Genomic DNA, 15,429 nt, shown 5'->3' on the forward strand with positions numbered 1-15,429 from the left:
TATTCTTTTGATACTGGAGTTTGAAGTGAGAGCTTTGCGCTAATTAATAAAGTGCTCTGTTACTTGAGTTACCACTCTCAGCCCTAGTACCAGGGTTTTGAACTCAGGGCCTTGCTCTTGCTAGGCAGGCATTTGAGCCATGTTTCTATCTCATTTTGCTTTGACTATTTTTCAGATGGGGTCTTGCTTTTTGTTCAGGTCGGCCTCCTATTTATGCTTCCTATTGCAGTTGAGTGGCAGACAACGTTTTTGTTGGTTGAAATTGAAACTCAGGAGCTAATAATCCCTTCAAATTGTGTTGTTCTCAGTCTCAGACTCACAAGAAACTAGGATAACAAGCTTCAGCCACCATGCCTGGTGACTTCTTTTCATTGGCCCTAATTTGTTCAGAAACCATACTTAGCTGAATTTTTTTTCGGGGTCTTATATTTGTTAGGTAAGAACTCTGTCACTTGAGTCACACTGAAGTCTTTCTTAGTTTGTTTTTAATATATGTTCTCGTTAACTTTTCCCAGGCTAGTCTTGAATTGATAACCTCTTGTCTGCAGTACTCTGAGTAGCTAGGTCACAAGTGTGTGCCACCATGCCCAGTCCCTTAGCCTCAACATTAAGAATTCTCTCTCTTTTTTTTGCCAGTCTGGGGCTTGAGCTCTGGGCCTGAGCACTGCCCTTGGGCCCCAAGTATTGTCAAATTTAAAAATCTTTCTGGGGGCCTGGAGTTTGGCCTAGTGGTAGAATGCTTGCCTAGCTTGCACAAAGACCTGGATTGGACTCCTTGGTACCACATACATAAAAAAAGCCCAGAGTGGTGCTGTGGCTCAAGTGGTAGAGCGCTAGTCTTGAGAAAGCCCGAGGACTAGCCAAAAAGTCTTTCTGCTCTGGATTTTGCTCCCACGTCTCATTATAAACCTGCTAAAAGCAGCCAGCAATACCCATGGCCACATCCTGGTTGCTGGAGTATCTTGAAATTTTCTTCATCAGATTAGTCCAGCATCTTTAAACTCAGCCCCTACAAGGTCTTAGGGCAGGGACAAAATGTTGACAAATTCTTTACCAGAATAAAAGATAAAGAGCCTCTTCCTTTAGTTCTCGTTTATTTGTTCTTATGAAACCTTATGAGACTAGATTTCTTCATATTCCACTAGAATCACCCAATAAACTCTTCTTAAGGCATTTTAGGGCTTTTCTAGTCTGCATCTCCAGCCTTTTCCAAATTCTTACCCCAGACCAGTTCAAAAGGCTACATAAAACGACCCCAACTTCAGTGGTACCAGTATTCTGTGTGATAGGTTTTTCTTTGTTTTGACAAGTAATGTGAGGGTGCCATTTAAAGGAGAAAATATTTATTTTGACTCATGGTTTCAGAGGTTTTATTCTATGGCTGGCTTACTCGATTGCTGTGGGCCTGTGGTGAGGTAGAACATACCTGCAAGAACACGTGACTGAGCTTAGTTTCTCACCTCTTGGGAGCCAGCAAGAAAAGGAGACAGGAAATGGCCACAGACAAAGTATAGCACCCAAGAACACACCACAGTGACCTGCTTCCTCTGGCTAGTCCGACTTAAGTTTTCTGCATCTCCCACAGTAGTATTACTACTTAAGGACTGGACCAAGTGTTCAATGCATGTGCCTTAAGGGGAACATTTACTATCTAAACCATAATGTGTTTCTTTCAAGAAAACTTTGTTTTAGCATAACTTTTTTTTTCAACCAGTCATCAATGAAGTTTGATGTTTTGGTTCAAGTTCTTTCTGTATTGATGTTTTTTCCAGTGCCCTGCCTTATTTTCTGTAGCTTTTCAAAACAAAGCAGTTTTGACTCACATGACTTAACTAGTTACTTGACAGTCATCAAAAGATCCTTTTTGGAGTGAGTGTGGTAGTTCACACCTATAATCCTTGCTCCCTGAAAGGTGGATTTTAATGGTTCGAAGCTAGCAGAAAGTTAGTAAAAAGTACATATTTGCTATTCTAACTATTGCAATTCAGCGTTCTATTCTTCAGCAAAAGTCCCCATCTGAAAATGTAAACTGATGCAGAAATGATAAAGTAAAGTCGATTCACTTCATAGTCTTAGCTTCCAAACACAATGCTCTTGAATTTACGTGCAGTACTGCTCGAAAGCAAATAATCCTTTTGCACTCAGTCATTTGTTTGCTTAAAACATTTATTCATCACCCACAATAACTAGAAATTATGCCAATTGCTGAAGGCATAGAAGACAAAGATGGGCCTTAATGCCAGCTTATTTTCCAATAACATGCATCCAAATTTGTGAGGACTTACTATATTTTCCAAGAATTTTATCATTTTAGCCTTTACATTTATTTAGATATCCAATGCATTTTTGTTGATTTTATACAGTATGTGATGAATTACAGTTTAATATTTTGCATGCGGATGTACAACTATTCCCACAGTACTCTTGTGCCCTCTGATTTGTTTTGGTTTTATTGGCAAAAGATTTATTAAGAAGAAATGTACTCACGACCATTTCTGTACATCACCCTGACTGTAACCCCTTTGTAATCACCCTGACAATAAATTAAATTGAAAAAAAAATTTCAGACTTGTAGATTGTGGCTATTATTTGTATTTCAGTAATATTTCTGTGTCATTTTTGAATTATCACAATTTATATAAGATAACATTTCTCAAACTGTTTTAAAAATAAGATTGTTGCATACCAAATTACTCTATTTACAAAATAAAAGCTTCAGTGCAAAAAGGGAAAAAAATTGTCTCTGTCATACTCTAAGCTGCTTCTCAGTCTAAACTTTCTTCTGGCTGCTTCTCACCTTGTTGGAATACCTCGTTTTCTCCACCACTGTCTTCCCTGTCCTTTAGCTTGGCAAATTCCAGTTTATCCTTTGTGGTTGGTTCAGTGGGAATATCACCTGCAACATATATTCCTTCATCCAACTACTACCACTCACATATACCTTTTTTTCCATGGCTATGGGCCACTTAACTGTTATGGTTGCATTGATACTAAGTACTCTGGAAGATTAACTGAATAAAATGGCAAAGCTTATTGACAGAGAGAAAATGTAAATGATGTAATACATGAATAAGAACAGGATCCCATGAGAATGCGGGGGACAGATGTTTAGCCTGCTGTTCTTCTGGATTTTTCTATAGAAAATGATATCTGAACTGAAACCTTAATAGATACAGTAGGAAATAGGTGAAAAGAAGGGAAAGACAGAAAAGAAGGAATTATAGCATCTGTGGAAAAGTTACCATAAACCTAGACTAACAGACATGGCTCTGTAACAGGTTTCTTAGTTTTGATAGTTCTAGTCTAGAAAGAAACTTCTAATACCACTGCATTGTAATTTTCAGTACACTATTTCTCTTTAACATGATAGACTCAGTGAAATAGTTGTTCTTTGCTTATTGTTTTATCCCAGGGCCTAGCATACAGTATATGTTAGTATAGACATGATTGAACAAACTTCAGATACTGACTTTCAAAGTTCATTTTATTTTTAAACATAGACTGTTTACTGCCTCTAAAATTTAACTGAATATGGTCCTTATATCTAAAAGTTAATTTGTTGTGCTTTTCTTATAGGCATTTGTAAAGGATGTTCATGAAGATTCAATAACAGTTGCATTTGAAAACAAGTAAGTGTGTTAACACAATTTTAATGTTTAGGATCATTAAAAATTTGTTCACATTCCTCTTTCTACTCCTCATTGTCAAAAAATTAATTCTTCTATTTGAGTGTTTTTCTTATTACTGACCAAAAGTTCCTGAGCAAGACAGTATTAAACAATCAAAAATTAGACAACAGAATGACTGCTTCATCTAGTATCTTTAAAGGTCAGAGTGTAGAATAGAATGGTTGAAAATGGACCTTTATTTTATCTCTTTGTCTGTGAATGCAGAAACCATATTATGAGTTTTAAGTATGAATGGTGTTTGCATGGTTTTGGAAGTTGAAAATGAAAGCATTCATGGCACTTTTAAAATGTATGAGTCTTTCATGTCATTAAATCTTAAGTGATAACTTTAGTTATCCTAGTATACTTTATCAGAAACAATAAGATTTGCCCATTAGCTTATTTTTGTCCTTTGTATATTTATAATCTATTACAATAGCAACTGATCTTTTTGGCTTTCTTTTGTTAGATCATAAAATAAAAATATTTAGACATCTAGAAATGTGAGTTGTAAGGAAATATCAGTAGTATAGATAGAATCATTTTATTGGGCAAGGCAAATGTATTGACTTCTTATGTAGAATATTAATAAAGTAGCCATTCAAAATACTGAAATACATGTAAACTCTTTAGTCATAATATAGGTGTGGCCATGATCCCAGGATTTTGCTGAACTCTGGTGATTATAAATGAGTTAAAAATTTTGGTCTTTTAGGTACCAAGAGAACTAGTGTTTTGTTATAAATGGTTGGAAACCAAAAAAAAAATCTGGGTTACTGGATCCTTAGTACTTGTTCAGGTGTTGAGGAGAAGCCTTAGCTAATATATCATTCTGAGGTGATAAAGTTCTCTAGTCAAGATTGAAGGTGTGCTGGGTGCCGTGGCTCATGCCTGTAATCCTAGCTACTCAGGAGGCTGAGATCTGAGGATCAAGGTTCAAAGCCAGCCTGGGCACAAAAGGACCTGAGACTCTTATCTCCAATTAAAGTAAAACATTGAAGGTGTGTCTGAACACACTATAAACCATTGAAATACATATTTAAATGGGTGAGTTATGGCTTTAGAAATGTATGTCAGAAAATCTGCTAAAAATACGTGAACCAGACATAATGAACATAAGCAAAAATGTCTTGTTTCTAAAACTCTTAAGGGCAAGCTTGCCTGTCAGCATCTAGAAAGTTTTGTTATTAGAGTGAAATCACCTTAATCATTCTTTTAGCCTACAGAGGGACAAAGTATTTCTAGATGTGAAACACATTGAGAGGGGCAGAGATCAATTGAGAATATTCAGCACTTAATATTCAGAATTTAAGGCTAATAATAGTAGTTTAGGGTACAAGTTTGAATAAATAAATACTCTTCTCGAGTATAGAAAGCCAAAAATCCGATTTACCTTTTAGCTATTTCAAGTGTCTGATTATACACTAGGCAGAAAAGCGTCACACCTCTAGCAGAGGACTCTTTCATAACTTTGATAGTACTTTTTCTTGTAATTACACTCTATCTATTTGCTTGGTAAAGTAGGCAAACACTGTTTCCTATAACAAAAAAGAGTTATCTTTATTTTTCAGGCTTCTGTTTTCTCTTATCTGTAATCTCAGCTATTAAGCAAACACTTATTTTCTCTCTGCATGTGTCTAGTTAATACATTGCTTTATCACATAAGTTCATTTTGGTTTTCATTCAGATTTCTACCCTAAACTTTAAGTGTTCCATCTGTTGACTTCCTAATTTATTTAATCTCCTGTGCATAAAAATTTCTTTGCAAGCTATCATCCTGGAAATCTGAAATATAGGCACACTCTTTCTTTGTGTTCTTCAAGTATGAGATACTACACTGACTTTTGAGCATAACAATAATCTTTGATAAGTGACTACCACTGTAGTCTCTGTTTTCTTTATGTCAGAAATGCAGTAAGAAGCTGGGCTTGGCTCATTCCTATAATCCTAGCTACTCTGGAGGCTGAAATCTAAGGCTGTGCAAAGCCTTCCTGGGCTTTTAGTCACTAAAATGGGACTCATCACCAGAAAACTAGAAGTGGTACTGTGGCTCCAGGACTATGGCACTAGCCTTGAGCTGAAAAACTCAGGGACAATGTCCGAGGCCCAGAGTTCAAGCCCTACAACTGACAGAGAAAAGAAATGCAGGAAGGAAACGTACACATTAACAATACTCCTTAGAGCTTGACGATTGTGTTTTACCCTGTTTATCCTTCCTTCCTTCTTTTCCTTCCCTTCCTTCCTTCCCTCCCTCTCCCCTTGGCTCCTCCCTCCCTCCCTTCCTTCCTTCCTCCCTCCCTCCCTCCCTTCCTTCCTTCCTTCCTCTCCCCCCACTTTTTTTTTTGCTTTCTGTGCTGGTATTGTTGCCTTGTACTCAGGGTCTGGGTGCTGTCCTTTACCTTTTTTGACCTAGGCTGGTCCTCTTCTATTTGAGTCACATCTCTACTTCTGCACTTCTGGCTTTTTGGTGGTTAATTGGAGCTAAGAGTCTCATGGACTTTTCTGCCCTGGTGGGCTTTGAACCACTATCCTCTCCTCAGATCTCAACCTCCTGAGTAGCTAGAATTCCAGTGATATTCACCTTTTCCTATCACTTATGAAGAAAAGCCTGTCAGTCTAATAATCAGTTGTTTTCAGTGCTTTATTTTTACATTCTACATTTCATAGTTTTTCCTTTTTGTCAGTTGTGGGACATGAAACCAGGGCCTAGTCTCCCTCTCTGATCTTTTTGCTCAAGTCTAGTGCTCTACCACTTTCAGCTAGGGCCCCATTTCCAGATTTCTGCTAGTTAATTGGACATAAGAGTTTTATGGACTTCCCTGCCTGGGCTTGCTTAGATACTCAGATTTTAGCCTGAGCAGCTAGGATTACAGCCACTGGTGCCAGCCTTATATTTCATACTTTTTCAATAGTGGACTTGATTTTTTTGGCATATTTAAATAATGTCCGTTTTTCTTCTTTCAAATCAAGAAACTTGTATTTTGTTAATATATGCCTGCAAATCACATTTATCAATGAATTTGTCACATGTTAAAAGTCACTGATTTTCAATATGTAAAAAGGTTTTTGTAATAAATATTTTAAAAATTCATAGTTTTCTTGTTTGTATAATAAGTCAGAACATGTTTAGTCTAACTTCAGCCTTACAGTTAAATTCTTATTTGTCCTTATATGTAGTAGCTCTTTAAAAACAAAAGCTTAAACAAAATGACCACTCCTCAATAGAAATAAGCTATTTGAACAGCACTCAGGCAATGTCTTTAAAGCAACTTCCACAGGTTCTGTTGTTCCTTGTCTTGACTCTCCAGATGCCTGTGTGGATAATATGCTACTGCTCCAGCAGTTGAATCTTTTAGTGTTTTTGCAGTTTTTCTACTACACTTTAGATCTTTGGTGAGTGCAAAAGAATAATTTGCCAGGTGCTGGGGGCTCTGCCTTGCTGCTCAGGACACTGAGCTCTGAAAATCTTGTTTGAAAGCCTGCCATGCAAGAAAAGTCCTTGAGACTCCAATTAACTACCAGAAAACCGGAAGTGGCACTGTAGGTCAAAGTGGTGGTAGAGCGCTACCCTTGTGCACAAAAGCTTTCAAGCTGCACAACCAACAAAATAGCAACAAAAGAATAATTTGGTGTCTTAAAGTCGCTCCATATCATTTTAAATTAAAAAAAAGAACTACTGTAGGCTGTCTCCATTGGGTTTCTGTGGTTTAGGACACCCCACCAACCCAGTGCATGCTGATGCGTCAAACTGATCAGCAGTGGCTACCCATGGCAAGAATTGACCACCTCGTGGGATCTAAAATTTAATGGGGTAAATGTGAGTTGTGAATTGCTAATGTGCTGATTGCTCCATTTTGCTTGAGAATTAGAGGGAAGTTTTGGCGGTTGAAGGAATGTCTAAATTTTCTTTGCAAATAGAATTATCTTGATATTACTAACATTTGCTGATAACTACCATTTCATTTAAGCATTGATGTTATTTCTGTTGTGAATTTGTGTTTAAACTCTTACAAATTGAAATTATTGGAATAAATATTTTTGAAATTCAATTTTGATCTAGTGTGTTTAGAGAAAAATTTCATATGGAAGTACAAGGCTGCAATGTTGCATGCAGACTGTTGAAATGTCTGTATATTCTCATTGTGCTCCACTCAGCAACAACTGGCTGTTTGAAAGCATTTGCTTCTCTAAACCAGAAAAAAAGTCATACTTATCCAGTTGATTGCAAAGTGGTCATTGTTTGAATTATATATCAGAAACACGGCAAATTTTTGTTTGCTTATTTTCAGTTGGCAGCCAGAGAGGCAGATCCCATTCCATGATGTGAGATTCCCACCACCTGTAGGCTATAATAAAGATATAAATGAAAGTGACGAAGTTGAGGTGAGTTACCAATGTCAGGAAATTATTAAATATTCAAGGAGTGGGGAATACTTAATTTGCTTACGATGATTAATTATACCTTGCCTTCAGCAGTGTTTAAACTACTTTGGATATTACTAGAGCTTTGATGCTATAATGTGCTTGTGTGTATGTGTCTGTATACATTTTACTGTATTTTTTCTCCAGCCTTAATGTGATACGGTTTGGACTAACCCACTTTCATATTAGTTGAAATGATATATAATGTTTAGATTGGACTATTTGAGAGCAGCACTCAGGGAATATTTTTAAAAGTCACTGTCCCAGGTTCCTTTATTCCTTAGTTGGATGTTTCACCCCTCCCCTTGAGTCTCTAAATGTTTGTTTGGATGATATACTGTTCATTTATAACTTGATTTCCACTTTAAATAAAATAGACATGGAAAATTAATTTAACAAAGGAAAAAATAAAGTAGAAACCTAAATTTTCTTTTATTAGCAGTGAATCTTCCTGATACATATTTTGAACATATACTTTTTAGTTTATATATATATAGTAAAATCTTTTTTCACAGTATATACTCTGAACCATGCTCATCTCTCATGGAACTCTGACTAAATACTGCTATAGGGACTCAACCCATGATCAGAATCATTGTGTTAGTGATTCTCTGTTCATTGGGAATTGTTGTTTGTTTTTTATTAATACACACTTAAAAGATATTTTCATGTTATAGTTTATGTAATATCTCTTAGCCTTTTACACATTGCATTTTTAGCTACTTGCTTTACTTTTTTGCCATATATTTTTTATTGTAATTAATAGAAGGGTTACATTATATTCACCAGATGGAAGGTGCATTATTTCACAAACATTGATACCCTTTCTCATGACATGGTCCCCATTTCCCTCCCACCCTCCCCCCGCTTATCCTGATTTCCCCCCTTCCCTATCCAATTTCAAATAACCAATTAAGCACATATAAAATATATCAGATACAAGGTGAAATATTGTAACAATATGAGATAACCAAGGGATGGCAAAAGAGATGAGAGATAACAGTACAGTCACTCATTATATGGCTTTTGTTTCCTTCTCCTGGAGGTCCTTACATTTATTGTCATACTATTTAGCCTAATGTCTCTAGATTTTGTTCTATTGTAAATCTCTGCTAGGAGAGCCCAAGGTTTCTACTGTTTATGACAAATGAGGGAGACTATTGGGCCTATGTTCCTTTGAGTCTGGCTTACTCCACTTCTTTTATTTTCATTGTGGAAATTTCTTGAAAAGTTTGTAGAGGTAAAGCAAAAGGTACCAAGTGCTTATACTCTCATTTTCTGCGCTGAGTGCTAAAAATGACGCAAAACGGGATAGACTTGTGCCTTAGTTTAGTCACTTAGTCATGAGGATAGCTAATGTGAAAGTCATATGAAGAAAAGCAAAATAGGTAACAGTACACAAGGCTGAAGTGTTTTGGAGAGTAGCCAGGAATGTCTCTTATATGTCTAGGTTTGTATTGTCTCCACAGTTTATAAATGAAAATGGAATAAAGTTTTATTTCTGTTCCAAAAATACACTGTATAGCTATTAGGTATAAGCAACTTAGGTCTTGTTCTAAAAGCAATCTTAATGAAATAGAAATGTTTAATGTATTTCAAGAACTTGTAAGTGTCCACTTCCTCAGGACACCATGAGCGTTCTGAAGACAGGGATTAAGTCCTTTGGTCTGTCTGTATTGGAAGTACTCATAGTGTTTGATGAAGAGATAAAATCTTTAGTTTCTCATCTTAATCACATGGCATAGCATGCAGAAATGTGAAAAAGGCCTATTGAGATACCATTGCCATGGTGACTTTGACTACATTATCTAACAGTGAGCCATCTAACAGTGAGCCAGTAGAGTAGGTTTAAGAGTTGAGAGTTATAAAGGTAAGAGGGAAAGATGGATTCCACAAGTTGCACTTAGGCTACATTTTAATCAACTTATTGAATAACCATTAGCTTTGGTTGTAAAAAGAGAGATGAATGAGAACCTGACTTGCTTATAGCCTTCTACTCTTTCTTTCCCCCTCTAGGTTTCTTCTCCTCTCTCTTCTTTTCTGTTTCTCCTTTGTGCTTCTCTGTGTTCCCATTTTTCCCATATAAACAACATTTTCCCTTTTAACATTTACTTGCTAGTATCCTCCAGAAAAATCCTTTAGAATGAATCCAGTGTACGATAAAGTAGGAAGGTGATACTCTGAGACTGCCAGTGTGACTTCTTTCTTGTTAGTGGAGTGTATACAATAGAAATGAAGGCCAGGGTAGAATCTCTAGTGCTACCTAAGGAAAATAGATCCATGTGTATTAATATCAGCTTTTCCTAAGCATCCATGTTTAGAGTACTAATTACATAAAGTAGAACAGAGATGTAAGAAAAATACTTTAACAGGGAGCTTATTCTGAAGTAGTCACAGGTAACTTCTGATTAGGCAACTTTGTCTAGCTTAGAATACATAGACAACTTTTTTCACCAAGATGGCACTAAAAGCGAAGAAGGGATCTCCTGCCCCTCCTAAAGCCGAAGCCAAGGAAAAGGCATTGGAAGTCAAGAAGGCAGTGCTGAAAGGCGTCCATAGCCACAAAAAGAAGATACGAACTTCCCCCACCTTCCGGCGGCCCAAGACCCTGCGGCTCCGGAGGCAGCCCAAATATCCACTGAAGAGTGCTCTGAGGAGAAACAAACTTGACCACTATGTGATGATCAAGTTCCCCCTGACCACTGAGTCAGCTATGAAGAAGATAGAAGACAACAACATACTTGTGTTCATTGTGGATGTAAAAGCCAACAAGCATCAAATCAAACAATCTGTGAAGAAGCTCTATGACATTAATGTGGCTAAGGTCAATACCCTGGTCAGGCTTGATGGAGGGAAGAAGGCATATGTTCAACTGGCTCTTGACTATGATTCTCTAAATGTTGCCAACAAAATTGGAATCATCTAAACTGCATCCAGCTGGCTAATTATAAATATACATCTTTTTCCCACTTAAAAAAAAGCATAGACAAAAGTGCGATTTGAAGGCATATGATTTAAAAGGTATATGGTTTAAATGATGCTGAGGGGAATTTCATGGAAGTTTTCTCAATGTCTGATAATGTATATATTATCAACTTACATTGATCTCAAAATATTGTGTGTTCTAATTTTTTGTAGGTTTATTCCAGAGCAAATGAAAAGGAGCCTTGCTGTTGGTGGTTAGCCAAAGTAAGGATGATAAAGGGTGAGGTAAGAAAATGCTTAATTTTTTTTCTTATACTGTTTCCCTTTCATAAACCTTATTAAGACTACATTGTAGTTTAGGTTTCTTTTCACATATCTAATTTTAGTCGTTTTATTAAAATATTTCACTGTATAATTAGGACACTTCATATATTTTAGTTAAAGTTTTGTTTACCTCTGGAGGATTTATTTTAAAACAGTAAGGTATTTAACTTTTTTCGCTTTTTGCTTTAAAAGATGAATGACTTTTATTTATTTTGTCAGTTTTATGTGATAGAATATGCAGCCTGTGATGCTACATACAATGAAATTGTCACAATTGAGCGCCTAAGATCTGTGAATCCCAACAAACCTGCTACGAAGGATACTTTCCATAAGATCAAGCTAGATGTACCAGAAGACTTACGACAAATGTAAGTTGTCCCTTGAGAGTGGTCACTGAGGATATACAAGTGATAGGCAATTAAGTTAAAAGAATATAAATTTTAAAATAGTACGTTGGCTTTTATATTCAGTGGATTTTGTCAAAAATGATTTGTTTCCAAAAGTAGCAAATCTGATGTAGTCATCTTGAATCTCATTGAAATACTGAATTATAGTTCTGAATAGATGATAGGTTGTGAATATAAATTTTGTGCCTTTTTCATTCATATGTATTTCCTCCTCTCCTTCAAGAGGCCAGCTGTTTTTCTTTGCAAAAGAAGAAACAAAGCCAGGTGCAACAATATTAGCTACTCTTGAGAAACAAATCAGGAGGATCATAGTTTAAAGAGTAGCTTTGGAAAAAGACAAGGCTCCTTCTCAACAAACTAACCAGACATGGTGGTCCTATCATCCTAGTTGTGCTGAAGTGCTAATAGGAAGATCTAAGACCAAAGCCACCCTCAAACAGTAGTGTGAGACATTATTGAATAACTAAAAAAGGATTGGAGTCAAGTGATGGAATGCTTGCGTAGGAAGTACAGGTCCATGAGTTTAAACTCCCTACCAAAAAACTACTGACTTCCATATAACCAAAATTGGATAGCCTCCAGAGGAGAATAGTTCCCCTAAATACGACTATAAAAATCTATTAGTAATACTTTAAGAGCATGAACTATTTTTTCCTCTTTCGTTATAATAGAAAATAGTTCATTTGCTTGATTCAAGATACATAGCCAAGGAATTATATCTTAAGTAGATATATTATTTTGTACAATTGCAGTTTAGTATTAATCCGGGATCCTTTAATGTGTAAATCTAGTGTATTTATGTGTCAGTGACTGATAATTCACCTTAACAATGAATATTTTTCAAATTTCTAGGTGTGCTAAAGAATCTGCACATAAAGACTTTAAAAAGGCAGTTGGTGCCTTTTCTGTATCTTACGATCCAGAAAATTATCAGCTTGTCATTTTGGTGAGTTTTTCTCAGTGTCTAGGTTTGGTTTATGTAATTTAGAGCAATTGTCTTTGAGACTGATGTTGTTAACTTTATCTAGTCCATCAATGAAGTCACCTCAAAGCGAGCACATATGCTGATTGACATGCACTTTCGGAGTCTCCGCACTAAGTTATCTCTGATCCTGAGAAATGAAGAGGCCAGTAAGCAACTGGAGGTATGTCATGTTCCCTAGCACTGTTGGTTAGATTACCTACAAATGACAGTTGTAGTTTTTCAAAACTTGGATATGGGCATTGTGCTTTAATTCTTTATAATTTGGAAGATTAAATGTCTAAAGCATAATCATATTAAAATTCTTATGGCTTATGTTTCAAAATTAAACAGCATTTTGTGGGTGTTAGGGTCAATTGATTTTTAATACATGTTTTCAAAGCTGCTGTAAAATGATGCAATGCTTCTTCCATATAACATTATCATTAGAGTACTGGACAGTATTTAAATATCTAATTATATTCCTTTCATTATGTATGTTTATCTCTGTTTAAAAGGATGTAGAACTTCTTCATTCTAATTGGTTGTCATTCTTTAAAACTCCTGTCTTCAGATTCCTGCCAGAGGCTATTTCCCTAACTTTACTATTTCGTCTCTTAAGGTGCATTTTATCTACTTTTATTAATCCTCCAATAATTTCCATCACCATACATTTATTTTCATTGATAACCATTTAGTACTTCCATCCATTACCATAGAAACGAAGTGGATTTTATTTTAATGTGCCAGCTCAAGTAGATCAGAATTCCTCATCCTTATTCATTTCATTAGGAGGAAAACATCAATGAAAACAAAGGAGTTCCAAAGTGCATACTGACAGAGAGAAGATGGTCAAGGCTCTTTTTATAGAGAGTCTTACAAAATTTGCCACCTTCTACCACCTTGACATGTAATTTCTCAACACTTAGTAGCAAAGAAAAAAATTATGGTTTTTTTTACGGCCATGTAGCTCTGTTTGATCAGTTTTTGCTTGTCCTTTCATTTTGTCCCTATGTTCACAATTTTGTGGCTTCTTCAGTGATATAATTATAATTTTAGTCCAGAGTAGCGTCTTTATGAATATTATGGCAGTATACTAATGCATCTTCTTAAACGTCTAGTTCTTAAATGCTCTATTGCCATATCTTTAGTTTACGATTTATCACTGAGTTATCAATGAAAAGAATGAATTGGGCTAATGAACCAATATGCAAAAAAAATGCTTTCTTGGAAAGTCCTAAGTAGATTGTAAATTCTAAAGTAGATTGTATATTCTAAACAGTGGATGTTATACTTTTAAAATTGGTTATATACACCAGGTATATTCATTCTTTCAAATTATTAGTTATTCTGAAAGTAGTGTGCATGCCTATTTTTTCACTACTAATAAATAATAAAAATTCATTTACTCCTATAAGAAATACCCATTTTTCAACATGAGCCACTAATGTGTTTGGTATTCATTAATGGCATGCTAGAACTAAACATCAAATTTTGATATACTATTTAAAGTAATTGCCCAAAAATTTAGTTATTAGTGGAACTTAATTTTGTCATACTGAATATATTTTAAAGACCTTATTTTACTTGCAGATCCAGGTCACAAGGTCTAGCAGACTCCTACCTCATTATAGATTTCAGACTACTACAATATGCTGTTTTAGTTTTTGTTTACTGTAAGCATTCATTTAACTAGCAAGCAACTTTTATGGTTCCTTTGCTTAGGTCTGGGGAGAAGTGAAGTGATGATTTCAATAGGGGTTTCTTTTATCTTTTCACCTAAATAGCATTTGAGTCTGTCAGACCCAGTGAGCCTGTTTTTATTTGGAAACATTTGATCTGCTTCTAATTAATTATTACATTGTTGATGCCATTGGCTAACTAAGGCAGCCTTGCAAATAGGTTTTCATGTTACCTTGGGAAACTGACAATAGCTCTATTCTTACCAACAAAAGTGAATCATATGGCATAGACCTTCAGTAACCTAGAAAGTACTTGTGCTATGGGAGATCATTTCTAAAATTAGTTTTCAACTGAAATCAGTTTATGGGCCCCTGATATACAGGGTCAAGATAATTTACATGGCTGACCTATATTCAGTTGTTTTAATAGTTAATAATGCATATTCATCAGATGTATGTTTCTCTTCAGAGTTCAAGGCAGCTTGCCTCAAGGTTTCATGAACAGTTTATCGTTAGAGAAGATCTGATGGGTCTAGCTATTGGTACTCATGGTGCTAATATTCAGCAAGCTAGAAAGGTACCTGGAGTCACTGCTATTGATCTAGACGAAGATACCTGCACATTTCATATTTACGGAGAGGTAAATATTTTCCTACATAGTTTCTCCCCACAAAAATATCAGTAGTTTTGGGGCTGGGAGTTTGGTCTAGTGGTAGAGTGCTTGCCTAACTTGCACGAAGACCTGGATTTGATTCCTTGGTACTACATACATAGAAAAAGACGGAAGTGGTGCTGTGGCTCAAGTGGTAGAGCTCTAGCCTTGAGAAAACACAGGGACAGTGCTCAGGTTTTGAGGTCAAGCCCAGGACTGTCAAAAACAATAAAAAATACGGATCAGTAGTTTGATCTTTTGTCCTGAAATTTCTCTTTGCTAGGATCAAGATGCAGTAAAAAAGGCTAGAAGCTTTCTTGAATTTGCTGAAGATGTAATACAAGTTCCAAGAAATTTAGTAGGTAAGTCAGAAATAATCATTGATACA

At 35.9% G+C, this 15,429-nt stretch overlaps 1 protein-coding gene and 1 pseudogene across 4 annotated transcripts in view; both read left to right on the plus strand.

Moving 5' to 3' along the window:
• Fmr1 (fragile X messenger ribonucleoprotein 1) overlaps nt 1-15,429 on the plus strand; it is a 42,489-nt gene that overhangs the window by 10,571 nt on the left and 16,489 nt on the right. For all 4 annotated transcript variants that reach the window (XM_090326648.1, XM_090326647.1, XM_090326645.1 and 1 more), the window contains exons 2-9: nt 3,577-3,629; nt 7,958-8,051; nt 11,229-11,300; nt 11,559-11,707; nt 12,599-12,692; nt 12,775-12,891; nt 14,859-15,029; nt 15,325-15,403. In XM_090326648.1, the coding sequence (XP_090182774.1) occupies nt 3,577-3,629; nt 7,958-8,051; nt 11,229-11,300; nt 11,559-11,707; nt 12,599-12,692; nt 12,775-12,891; nt 14,859-15,029; nt 15,325-15,403 (829 nt within the window). The remainder of the gene's footprint in view (nt 1-3,576; nt 3,630-7,957; nt 8,052-11,228; nt 11,301-11,558; nt 11,708-12,598; nt 12,693-12,774; nt 12,892-14,858; nt 15,030-15,324; nt 15,404-15,429) is intronic.
• Nucleotides 10,549-11,041, plus strand: LOC150041657 (large ribosomal subunit protein uL23 pseudogene; annotated as a pseudogene).

This window comes from Megascapheus bottae, chromosome X (assembly GCF_031878675.1).
Source record: "Megascapheus bottae isolate mThoBot1 chromosome X, mThoBot2.hap1, whole genome shotgun sequence".
NCBI classification, from domain to species: domain Eukaryota; kingdom Metazoa; phylum Chordata; class Mammalia; order Rodentia; family Geomyidae; genus Megascapheus; species Megascapheus bottae.